Source organism: Procambarus clarkii, chromosome 79 (genome assembly GCF_040958095.1).
Source record: "Procambarus clarkii isolate CNS0578487 chromosome 79, FALCON_Pclarkii_2.0, whole genome shotgun sequence".
Taxonomy (NCBI): Eukaryota; Metazoa; Arthropoda; class Malacostraca; order Decapoda; family Cambaridae; genus Procambarus; species Procambarus clarkii.
Window position 1 is genome coordinate 3,283,975 of NC_091228.1, and position 12,877 is coordinate 3,296,851.

At 45.6% G+C, this 12,877-nt stretch overlaps 1 protein-coding gene across 4 annotated transcripts in view; it reads left to right on the plus strand.

The window, feature by feature from the left end:
* The window catches only part of IFT46 (intraflagellar transport 46), a 52,993-nt gene that overhangs the window by 24,019 nt on the left and 16,097 nt on the right, over positions 1-12,877 (plus strand). For all 4 annotated transcript variants that reach the window (XM_045752447.2, XM_045752449.2, XM_069314451.1 and 1 more), the window contains 2 exons: positions 1,913-2,064; positions 4,733-4,901. In XM_045752447.2, the coding sequence (XP_045608403.1) occupies positions 1,913-2,064; positions 4,733-4,901 (321 nt within the window). The remainder of the gene's footprint in view (positions 1-1,912; positions 2,065-4,732; positions 4,902-12,877) is intronic.

Below are 12,877 nucleotides of genomic sequence, written 5' to 3' on the forward strand. Positions count from 1 at the left end.
TCATCCAAGTACACATTTTACTGTTGCGTTAAACAGAGGCTACAGTTAAGGATTTGTGCCCAGTAAATCCTCCCCGGCCAGGATATGAACCCATGACAAAGTGCTCGCGGAACGCCAGGCGAGTGTCTTACCACTACACCATGGAGACTGGTAAATATATTCCCACACTCCCTTGTAGGTAGGTGTAAGGGTTTAGTAATGGGGTTAAATGTGCCATGCACCAAAAAAGGTATGTTGCTGGTGCAGCCTGATGAGCAGTATGTTTTTAGCAGTGAAGTTAAATGTGCCATGAGCACAGAGAAAGCATGTTGCTGGTGAACAGTTTCTTTAGTATTTCACTAAAGAAATTGTTCATGACTTTTGTGAGACCAAAGCTGGAATATGCAGCGGTTGTATGGTGCCAATATCTTAAGAAGCACATCAACAAACTGGAAAAGGTGCAAAGACATGCAACTAAATGGCTCTCGGAACTGAAGGACCAGAGCTACGAGGAGAGGTTAGAGGTATTAAATATGCCAGAACTAGAAAATAGAATGAAAAAAAAGAGTCAATATGACCACTACGTACAAAATAGTAATGGGAATCAATTTAATTGATAAGGAAGAATTCCTGAGGCCTGGAACTTCAAGAATAAGATGTCTTAGAATTAAACTAATTAAACAAAGCTGCCGAAGAAATAAAAGAAAATTTACCTTCGCAAACAGAGTGGTAGATGGTTGGAACAAATTAGGTGAGAAGGTGATGGAGGCCAAAACTGTCAGTAATTTCAGAGCATTATACAGTAGAACCTCGGGTAACGAATGCCCCTCTTTCAGAATTTTTCGGTTTTCGAGCTCAATTTCTTCGTAAAATTCAACTCGGTATTCGAGGTTTATCTCATTTCTCGAGTTTGTTGATACACGTAAGGGTCGACCGAGTCCTGGTTCTGGTCGAGTGCGTGGTTCTAGTGGCGCGGGCGAGGTGTGCCTCAGTTTACCAATGTGTCTTGCCTAGTGACGACCACGCTTTAGTCCTTTGTGAAGACTTTCATTGTATTTGTACTTTTTTGGTTTTGGAATATACAAGTAATTATTATATATCATGCCATGGGTCCCAAGAAAGTCAGTGGCAAAGTTCAACCTAAGAAAACAATTGTGAGGATGACGATAGAGCAAAAACAAGAGATCATTCGTAGGGAAAAACAAGTCTATAAACAGGTTTTTAGTGTGACAAACAAGCAGTGAGCCATAACCAGGTCCTAGTGGTATGCCTGCAAAATGTGAGAGAGAGAGAGAGAGAGAGAGAGAGACAGAGAGACAGAGAGACAGAGAGAGCGCGCACCAACCAACCAACCAACCCACCCCAGAAATGTCATCACTGCCTGCTGTTATAATGGAACATCATAACAAACACTTTCAAATACTAGCACCTCTCCTTCCCTCCTCACTGTCTTCCATATGCCAACAAGAGTCCTTAATGTAACTACTGTACTGTAGTACAAACTTAACTACTGTACTGTAGTACAAAATATGAGTACAGTAGTATTATTTATAAAATATATTTTTAAGGTAATATTTCTGGGTGTGTGCAACGGAATATCGTAATTAAATTTACATTATTTCTTATGGGAAAATTCATTTCGGTTTTTGAATTTTCGTTTGTTGAATCATCTCTGGGGACGTATTAAATTCATAAACAAAGGTATCACTGTATGACAGTGTGTGTGCTGGCAAGACGGGACACCACGAATGTAGGTCTCATCTCTACACTTGGGTAATTACATATATACATACATATACATACTGTACTCTATACAGTACCATTTTGAGTTTTGTAATTAACATTGTATTTACAATATTTTTAAGAAAATGGTTAAATATCTTTTCACTACTGGTGAGTTGAGCCTGATCCTAAATTAGTTTTTGTACTGCAGGAATTAGGTGAATTAGGGGGAATGACGGGCCCTGGACAACCAAAGCCTCTTGCCCATCCACCAGGAATGCCGGGTAGAGGAGATGATGACGATGAGGAGGAGGAGGATGATGATGACGAGGATGATGATGGTCAGGCTCCAGCTCCTGAAGGGTAATGCTTAATTATGCATCATTTTCACCTGTGTGGGTAGATGTTGTCGTTCCAGAGAAAGGCAGCATTCAGTAAAAAGGACAACTAATTTCTTATGTACACATAGTTGTAAAGTTTGGATTAAACATCTCGAGTTTCTATGTAGAGTAACCCACAAAAGAAACTGTTATAATAATAATAATAATAATAATAATTTGTATTAATGGACTATATGTACATAAGAACATATTAGATAGATGATGAGTCACAATAACATGGCTAAAGATATGATGCCCAAACCACACACCAGAAGATGAAGAAACGACGACATTTTGGTCCGTCCTGGACCATTATCAAGTCTTATGTGCACGATGATGATATATGATTTGATAATGGTCCAGGACGGACCGAAACGTCGTCTTTTCTTCACCTTCTGGTATGTGGTTTGGTCATCATATTAAGGTATACTTGAGGACATGGGGATTGCATATTAAATAAAACCACTAATATGCAATGCATTTTGGGTATATTCTTGACTGATGTGTAGTGTATAACAGTTAATTTATTAATGCTATATTTAAAATATTTCATGACTTCATATGCAAGTTCTAAAACATTCTATACAGTTCATCCTCACTCTGATGTTGATCCACCTAATCATAGTACTGTATAAACATAGCAAGTACACTGCTTAACACTATCGCACTCCGTGCAGGCGTGCCACGGACTGTGACATCATGCTCCCGACGTTTCAGGGGAGCACGCGGCAACACCGAAAAGTGTATACTCGTTTCAGTTTTCTCACCTCAATTCTTGTGCTATGTCGTTCGTTTTGGCATCATTGTGTTCGCAATAGAATTCTCTACAGGGGTATATGCATATAAGGTCTAAAAGCCTGGCATGACTCTCCACAGCAAAGCCTAAAGTCAGCCAAGTTACCTGTGAACGAGCACCAATTGACACACCTGCAGACTAATGTATACAGTGGCACCTCGATTAACGAGTTTAATCCGTTCTGGCATCGAGCTCGTTATGTGGAAAACTCATCTTAAGAAACAAATTTCCTCATTTAAAATAAAGGAAATAAATTTAATCTGTTCCACTACCAAAAACATCCATACTTGTATGACATTTTATAATGTAAATATAATACTGCACATGTAATTATAAATGTTTTGTTGTACTGTTTTCAAGTTTACTTTACCTTATGAAGAGTCGTTGCTGGCTTGAGGGAGACGATGGGGAGGTGGGAAGGAGGAGAGGGGTTATGGTGTGGAAGGAGAATCCACCTCCGAGTCAGGCGACCTCTCTCTTCTTAGGAATTTCACCCCACTGGGACCGGGTTGTGGTTCACTATCACTTGCTGGTCTTTACTTTTGCAAAGAACGAGTCTAATGACAATTTCTTTTGTCTTTGTTTTAGGATGTCCCTAACACGAGACAGCAAATTGTCATTAAACATGTTCACACATTGGGTTGTCACTGCTTTATCAGGGTGATGCTTTTCTAAGAATGCGGTCACCTTTTCAAACATTCCCAACACTTCCTTAATCTCACTGGAAGAGGCAGCATCCTCCCTTACCTCCTCATCCCCTTACTAATGGTGCAAATTGTGGATGAGGACCTGCCATACTCCCTTGTGAGATCAGTCACACGGACACCACGCTCATGCTTTGCTATAATTTCCTTCTTCAAATACACAGTAATTGTCTCTTTCTTCCTCTTGGCAACACTATCTTTAGCAAGCAGCTTCTTTGGTGACATCGTGCGTCACAAATTGTAGTCACAAAACCACAACAAACCCCAAAAAAAGCGCAAATAAATGCAGATGGATGCTTGTCGTGCGCAATACAACAACACTGGCGTTGGAGGCGTCCGAGAATTTGCGAGAACCCGCGAGACACTAGGAAGCACCATGTGATTTTGCTCGTTAATAGAGGTGAAGCTTGTCAATAGAGACAAATTTGGTATGAGTGACTCGCTCGTTACTCGAAATGCTCGTAGATAGAGCCGGTTGTTAATCGAGGTGCCACTGTATTTACCTAAAGGATTTTAGGTTCTTTTACCTAATATAAAACTGTACATATTAGTGAAGTAACATAGTAATTTTCTAATTGTGAAGAGCTTTAAACAGATTCTTTTAATACTATTTTTCATTATATTTAGACATGATAGTTTTTAGTAAGAGTACAGAGTTAGTAATTAATTGTTCACAAAAGCAGCAAAACAGGTTGACATAAGAAGCAGTGAATAAGGTTGGTTACAGAGCGTTAATTACTGGTAGTTCTTAGTTTCTCTTTTGCACTACTATATTTGAGAAAATTACAGCTTTTAGGGTGATTTGGAAGATCATTCCACAGTTCCAGAGCATTTCTGCTTTGGCTAAGTTGCACTTTTGGAATATTAAAAAGATATTTGTTTTTTGTGTGGTGCCCTCAAGGAAGTGCTTAGGGTCAGGAGTAGCATTGCAATTTATGGGTTTGAATGATACCGGGTACACTTGAGAGGATGTGCCACGATTTAATAATAAGGAACTACACTTCATGGTTGTAGTTGCTCCTTCCTCTTCAATCATAAAAATCCGAGATATTCTTAAAATCACGAGAACTGTGCTTTTAATTTGTTTTCCTAGGTTGAGCAACTTTAAAGATGCCTAGCCACAACAATTTATCAGTGTCTATTTTTTACAGGGCCTATGATCCAGCAGATTATGAACACCTCAGTGTCAGCCCAGACATTTCAGAATTATTTTCCTATATCACACGTTACACGCCTCAGGGTATTGAACTGGAGCACCGCCTCAGGCCCTACATTCCTGATTACATCCCTGCTGTGGGTGACATTGATGCCTTCATTAAGGTAGGATTATTTAACTCTATATATGGGTTTCCTTTAGATTTTTGTGAGGCTTTTGAAAGTCACTTCATCTGGGTAACTTTATAAATGTATAAAATTTACAGTTTGAAAGTAGTTACATATATACATGTTAAGAAGCCATGTTTAATATAAGTATGACTTTGGTGTTTGGGAATATTAAAAGTCAGGTTGTACACGGATACAGGTAATCAAGAACACTCGCTTAATAAAGTATTACCATTATGGGATGAGGCCAGGAATTATAACAGTATAGCTAGCAAGTAATATCCAAGAAATTAATAGTTAACAGGTGCAATTGAACATTAATAATTGTACTATACTGGGCAGATACTGATAATATAGTAAGATGAGAAGGTGGGTACTGTACAGTACTCATAGCAGTACAGTACATGAAACAAGTGGGGGGTTTCATTTGTGCAGTTTCCTATGTATAATTACCTAAGTGTAGTTACAGGATGAGAGCTACTCTCGTAATGTTCCATCTTTCCAGCACTTTTTGTTATGGCACTTTCAAACTATTGATAGTTTTGGCCTCTACTGCCTTCTCACTTACCTTCTTCCAATCGTCTACCACTCTGTTTGCAAAAGTGAACTTTCTAATGTTTATTTAATGTTTTCCTATCTTAATTCTATCCTCTTGTTCTTGAACATTCAGGTTTAAAGAATTCAACTATCAATTTTATCAATTCCCTTAAATGTGATCATATTGCCTCTTTTTCTTGTCTTCTAGCTTTGTTATACAGTATTTAACACCGCTAGTCTTTCCTGGTAACTCTTGTCTTTCAGTTCTAGAAGTCATTTTGTTGCATGTCATTGCAACATTTTCAGTTTGTTGATGTGCTTTTGTATTTACCTAAGTGTAATTACAGGATGAGAGCTGTGCTTGTGGTGTCCTGTCTTCCCAATACTCTGTCATATGGCACCTTGAAACTACTGTACTAATAAACAAATCACGTTGTTTCACGATACATCACGTGAATTTCCAAATTCAAATTGCTATTCACAAATCCAAATTCAAATCACAAATCCAAATCACTATACATCACGTTAGTGTATTTTCTGTGTACTGTACTAATAATTTTCACATTTCTTATGTCTTCGGCAGCCTTTTTTAGTTAGCTTAAATCAATGACCTCTTGTTCTTGAAGTTCCAGGTCTCGGGAATTCTTCCTTATTAATTTTGTAGATTCTTGTTAATATTTTTTATATAGTGATCAGATCGCCTCTTTTTCTTCTACTTTCTAGTTTTGGCATTCAGTGCCTCTAACCTCTCCTTATAGCTCTTGTCTTTCAGTTCCAGAAGCCATTTAGTTGCATATCTTTGTACCTTTTCCAGTTTGTTGACGTGCAACTTGAGATATAGACAACCATACAACCATTGCACTGCATATTCCAACTTTGGTCTCAAAGGTTGTGAACAATTTCTTTAGTATTTCCCCATCCATGTGTAACATATATTTTATGTGTACATATTTGGTTGAAGAGTTTAGTGTTTTTTTTTATATTTATTTAGTATAGTCTTGGTTAAAACAGTAGTCGGTTTGATGGCAATGTAATGAAGTGTTGTGGTATGAGACGAAGCCTGGAGCAGGCCAGAGAGCTGAGTGAGGCCAGGGGTAGAGAACTTGGATATAGAGTGAGAGTGTAGAGCATGGTGTTCTGAATGCGGGCGGAGTCGAAAAGCTCGAGTACAGGACGAGAGTATGGACCCCCAGTGTGGCCGGAGTCTGGTTGGCTGCTCTGTGTCAAGGTTGAAGCGTCTTGTAAGAGTAGGAACTTGACACGTCAAGTGTTACATTGTTGTTGGTGAATGTTGAAGATGTGTGGTATCTCTCAAGCATCTGTACTGAATCACTCTTGGAGTTTAGACTGACTGGCTGATGATTGATTGATGAAGATTAAGCCACCCAAGAGGTGGCACGGGCATGAATAGCCCGTAAGTGGTAGGACTAACTGATGTGCTGTCGAAACTTGTATTACAAGCCTCCACTTCACCCAACCATCATCTAGCAGGTTGGGAAGAAGTATTAACTGTAATTAAAGGTACATTTGGGCATTGAAATTAGTGGACCAAGAATCAGTGTAGGACTTCTAGGAATGTGATAACCTAAGAGAGAGGTTACGTAGAATTAACAGACCCATCTCATTATCTGCACATAAGTTAATGAGAATATGGAGCAAGTATACTGTATTTACGTACTCACATAATATCTTCTTACACATGTATACAGGATAGACATTGAAAGGTACTGAATGTCAAATATCTCTTCCTCTTTCCTGGTGAATATCGAATCCGGCACTGAAGGAACATCCCCTTCACTCATGCTCGTACTTAGTTTAATGTGTTGATACATGAATGTCTCCAGGATGAGGTTTACGAATTTACCTGTACAGATCCAAAAGTCCTCAGTTCTAGCTTCATAGACCTCCCAGTCTATGGATTTAAAGTTGAAGTCACTAAGTACCAGCAGTAATGATCTAACCTCATCTGTTCTTTCTATAATCTCTCTCTCAAGATTGTTATGAGGCCCTCTCATTTGTTGTCTAGCCCCTCCTTTGTCCATGTGTTGCATGCCGGTGGTCTGTAGGCAATTATGATTATCAGTTTATCATCCTGATTACAGATCTCTAGTGCTGTTATGTCAACTTCTCGTGGATTGGCAATCATTGTTTCATTTGCCTTTAGGTGTTCTTTCACCAGCACGGCAACACCTCCACCTTTCCTAATTTTTCTGTTTCGTCTTCAAATTGAGTAGTCCCTTGGGAATACGACTTCATTTAAAATACTGTATCAGCATTGAGTTTCGCCTCTGTTAGTGCAACAATGTCTGTTGTCTTCAGCTATATTATATTGTTTAGCTCCAGTATTTTTTATCTCACTCCATCTATATTAGCATATAGAATCTTCAGGAACATGTTCCCTTGTTCTTTACTCACCCTTTCTCTAGCGATTTTGTTGGTTTGGCTTTTTTTGTGCCATTTCACAGGCTTGCCTACTCCTATCACCTTGTAGAAAAATAATTTATTTCTTCTTCCTTCCTGCTCTCACTTAGACATTTTGCTTCAGCGAGATTCAGTTTCAGCTTCTCTCTGTCTTCCTTTGAAAGATCATGTCTCAATGACCATGATTTCCCTTCCTCATAACTTTGTAATATCCTACCATTTCTGAGTACTTCCATTTATCTCCATTTAGGGTAATCAAGCGTTGATCTTTCTTTTTTTCGTGCCTGTTAATTCTCCTGTAGTCACAGACATTATCTTTGGTTGTAAGACGTTCCACTAGCCCAACAACTTTACTATTTTTGCTTCTTCTGTGGCTCTTTCTGACCTGATGTCATCTTTTCTGGGGGGAGCCCCGTCGGCTCCCCGGAGCTTTACCGGCTGATATGCTAATGTCAGACTTTGGCATCAGTCATGTGTATGGAGTTCTAGGGCCTACCGGGGACCACGAGCCAGAACCTGGCCCCCTCAGAGAGGCAAGGGGAGCAATGGCCTATAGAAACCCCCGTGTGGTTGGAAGCATTCTATGTCTGCCATCGACCGGGTCAAGCATCCAGAAAGGTAAGCATTCCAAAACAAACCCCTATTCTGGTGAAAATTGCTACCTAAGCCGAACTAGTGAATAGAACTCTTCAACAGAAAACACGGAAACTAGTATGACGTCATACGTCACCGCGCCGCTGTCTGCGCAGCTCCCCCCTCCCCGGGAGGGGGAAGGGGGAGCCCCAGACCTCCCACGCCGGCTATCCACCCATCAGTTCTTCGGCTGATGCTATAGGCAATGGTTATGTGCTCCGGCTCCAGTGGTTGTTTCAGCACTGTACCTAGAGTGTGGTGTCTGTTTTCTAGGTGGTGCGTGAGCCGGGTGTGATTCTTCAGTACTCGGGCTGCATGCGCCTAGGGTTCCCTTCCCTAGGTGCCCTGTAAGTACTGCCCTTGGGGCTTGGGGCCACCTTCCACAAGTTCCTTGGGTCCTGCCCCTGCTTGGCCGTTTACCGCTTGGTTTTCGGCCGCTCTTTGTGTGCTCGGGTGTTCTGTCTCCCTTGTTCGCCTTAGAGTAAGGGGCGGTGTTTGCACTGGTGGGGCGCGGGGTACTGTGCAGCTTGTCTTTACCAATCATAGCGGCCGGCTCTGTTCCGCTTGGGTACGCTGTCCTCTTGCGGGGTTTTCTTTTTCTTTTGTTTATATACCTGGTGGGGGGGTCTGCCTTCGTTCTTGCCCCTTGTGTCCCTTGTGTTCTGAGTATTTCTGGTGGTACCCCCTGCTAGGTCCCCGTGAGTGTACACGTCCCGGGGGTTCAGCTCTTAGAAAGTTGTTTGGTAGCTTGGGTGCCGGTTAGCAGTACCCTGCCTGGGATTACCTGAGCGCGAGTCCTCTTAAAGTAAACGCTCGGGACCCTGGGAAACCCCTGGGGGCGCGCGGGTCCGATGGATGTGACCCCAGAGCCCCCCCCTCGCTTCCAGCGAGTTTGAGGGTTGCTCTCACCTTTTGTCTCTGGGTGACTCTCTGTTTTGCCTCCGTCTGCTGCCTGTGGGGTCGGTGACACCTTCGACCCGGTGTCCTGCGAGTTTGGTTGCTCGTTGTGGCTCGGTTACCCAGTTGTGCTTACAAAGCGGGTGCGGGCAGCAGGGGCGTTGCACTTGAGCCTTGGTGGTGGCAACGTTCTCGTGGTTTCCTCCCCGGGAGCCCCGGGGCTGCCCCGTTGTATTTCGTTTTGGGACTTGGGGGTGTTGGTTGCTTCGGTTCCATCCACGCCCCCTTGTCTTTCCCCTGGTTCACCCTTCCTGCCTGTATCCGGTTCCTTACCGTCTGTAGGTTCAGGGCGGGGTGTTTGGTGGTGTTGAGACTCGGGCAGTCTCGGGGAATTCCCCTTCCGGGGTAGTGACGGGGGCATTTGGGCCTGTTCCTCCAGCCGTGTTGTATGAGTCTGCCAGTGGGCTCCCTTCCTTAGTGTTTTCACGGCTGCCCCGGTTTTCTGGTACGGCCGGGGCTTTGGGGGAACGGCTCGGCCCCGGGGCCTGTCGTGTAGGTTCCCGGGGCTGGGGAGGGGCTGACTTGGGGGGGCCTTGGCCCCGTTAGACCCCGTGGGGGGTTTTATCCCCCTCTCGGCGGGGCTTGTGGTTACGCGGAGTGGGGTCTTTCCTCCCCACTCGCCGTACGTGCTGTTGGACGTCGGCCCCTCCCCGGGCTCTGTTCCTTGGCCTTTGAGTCGGTTGGTTCCGTCCTGTGGGTGGATGTTTCCTCCCCCGCTTTTTGGGACGGTGTTTTTGTCATGTTTCCCCGTTCGATGGGGTTCTGCGTGACTTTTGATCTCGGGTGCGCCTGCGCCTTCGTGTGCCTTCGGGACTAGTGTTGGCTTCTGTGTTCTCGAGGGTACGGGAAGGTTTTTCGCTACTTCCCGCATTATTGGAACGTCTGTCGGCTCCTAGTACTTGTCGCCCTGTTGGGCTACTTGTCGCCCTGTTGGGCTACTTGTCGCCCTGTTGGGCTACTTGTCGCCCGGTTGGGCTACTTGTCGCCCGTTTGGGCTACTTGTCGGCCGTTTGGGCTACTTGTCGCCCGTTTGGGTTCCCTTTTTTTGGGCTCTTTGCTTCTTTGGCCGGTTTTATTGTTCCTGCTTCCTCTTTTGGCTCTTTTTCTCGTGCAATAGTCCTGGCTGGCGCCTTCCCGCAGGGAGGGTGTGCGGTTCGGCCAGCGTGTTATGCGCATGCGCCGTGGAGTTTGTTTTGGTCTGGGCGATGGTTCAGTGCTGGGGTTTTGCGCCTTTTTTTGCTACAGTGCTTCGCCTCTCGTTCTTCTCCCTGGCTGCGGTATGTGCCCCTTTGCGCCAGGGGTGTCCTGGTTCCCAGTTGTGGGGAGGACACCGCGGTTTTCTGTGTCATGGGTGTGGACCGCCTCCTTCGCCTCTCCCTGTTCTCCTGCGGGTCCGGCTCTGGCGTCTTCACCTGGCGGTGCTCCCAAGTTCTTCTGGGCACGGTTGAGTCGTGTCAAGTTCGAGCCACCATTCGCCAGGTGAGTTTCTGCGGTCTGGCGTCTTTTGGCCGGGCGCTGGATGCGGCGGTGTTCATATACCTGTCTTTATTTAGGTATAATTTTGTACGACTGAGACCGTTCGCACACCAGTGACTGTCCCTTTATCACCCCTTCCTGTCCCCCTCATGTGCATGTCCAACCCATGCTGGAGTCGTTCAAGGGACCCTCCTTTTTTAATGTTGAGGTGTGGGGGTTGTAGGGTTGGTTCTGTACTCACCTGGTGAGGCTCCTGGCTGTGCTTGCAGGATTTGAGCTCTGGCTCTTGGGTCCCGCCTATCTGGTAGAACTTGCGGGATAGTACCAGTGGAGTGCAGTGGTGCTATTGGCACTTTTGGGGAACACTGTATTACCATCAGTGGTCTGTGCTTGTTACACGACCTACTTGCGAGCATATGCCTTCTTGCTGGTTCGTCCGTGGACTTCCAGGGCGCACTGGCCTGTTTTCGTATGGCAGTTCCGGCCCGTCCTGGTTGTGGGGGTATGTGGGCCGGTGGACTGCTCCTAGCAGCTGCCTGGTGGGCCATCCTCTGGCCGGTCTGGCCTGACCTTGGGCCGGGCTTGAGGTGTAAATGAGCTCCCAGTACCTCATCCAGCAGGTATCGAGCGGGGTTTCTCCGCCGTCGGTCGCCTGGTGCAGGTTTCTGGGCCTGCAGGGTTTTGTCGTGTCTCCGTTGGCCCTGTCTGGGGTCTGCCTGCTCCGTTCTCTGCCTTTGCAGAGGGGAGTTGCTATTTACATGTTGCATGTTGCAGTGGTGCCTGTTGCTGCTGCTGCTGCACGTGAGCATTGGTACCGTGTTTCACGGTGGCGTGTCCTTGTTCCTGTGTCCGGTTGTGGAGTGGCGCTTTGCTGCCGTTTTTGTGCCTGGGGATTGCGTGGGGTTTTTGTCCCTGCCTGATTGTCCACCCCTGGTTGTTCTCCTGGTTTTTTTTTTTTTTTGTGCTTCTGCTCTTTCTTCCTGCCACTTCTGCAGCAGGAATGTTCTGCGTGTGTTCTTAGGCGTTGGTCAGCCTGTGTCCTGTGATGTGCTTCTTTGTCTCGGTCTGTTGCAGTTGTTCGTGCCCCTTGGTTCGGGTCCTGTTCTGGCGGCGACCCTTCCCCCTTCTTTGGTTTTCCTAGCTTGCCCTGCCGGTTGTTCTTGTTTTATTTTTTTGGGGGGGGTTCTTGCGATGTCTCGCGTCGGACCCGTCGTTTCTGAACTCCTGGCGGGCTTGCATGCTTCGGAGTTTTTCTGTTCGGCAGACGTTCCATCTCCTTGTGCCGCCTGGGTTTCGGTGGTCGCGCCCGAGATCTTCTCGCGGCTCCGCCTTTTTCCTGGGCTCGGGGGGGCCTTGTCGGGGCTGCTTATGTTCTGCCTCGTGGTCTCGCCTCCGGTTGGTGGTCGGGTGGCTTCGTGGTAGGTGTCCCACCTGCGTGCTTCTTGGCGGCAGTATGGGGTATTTTGGCGGTCCTTCCTTTTCCTGTCCCTTCTTCGGTGGGTCCTTCTTGTTGGCTTGGTTTACTCTCGGCTTGGTTTTCTAGTGGGGGTTGGGGGCCGTCGTCTTGCCACATACTGTCGCCTCTTTTCGTGCGGCGCAGGCGGAGCCGCTTCAGCTTGCTTTCGGTCTTGGTGTTGCTTCTGCACCGTTAGTCAGCTGTCTTGTGCGTCATTTCACCTCCGGCCTGTTCGTGCGCCGCTTGCACCATCCTGGTCTCTGGTCAGCGTGCTCTGTCTTCTCCTCGGTTGGTAGTGCCCCTTCGGTTCCGGTGTGTTTTTTCGTCGGCTCTTTCCTTTGGGCCTTTGCCTCTGGGGGTCGGTTCGCTGTGTTTTCTTGCTCCTTCGGTTTTAGCGTTTTGGTTGTTTGATGGCAGCAGTCTCCATCTTTTCTGGCGCGGGGTGGGGCTGCTGCATTCTGGAGGGGTCCAGGGTTTGTTGGTGCTTTGTTGG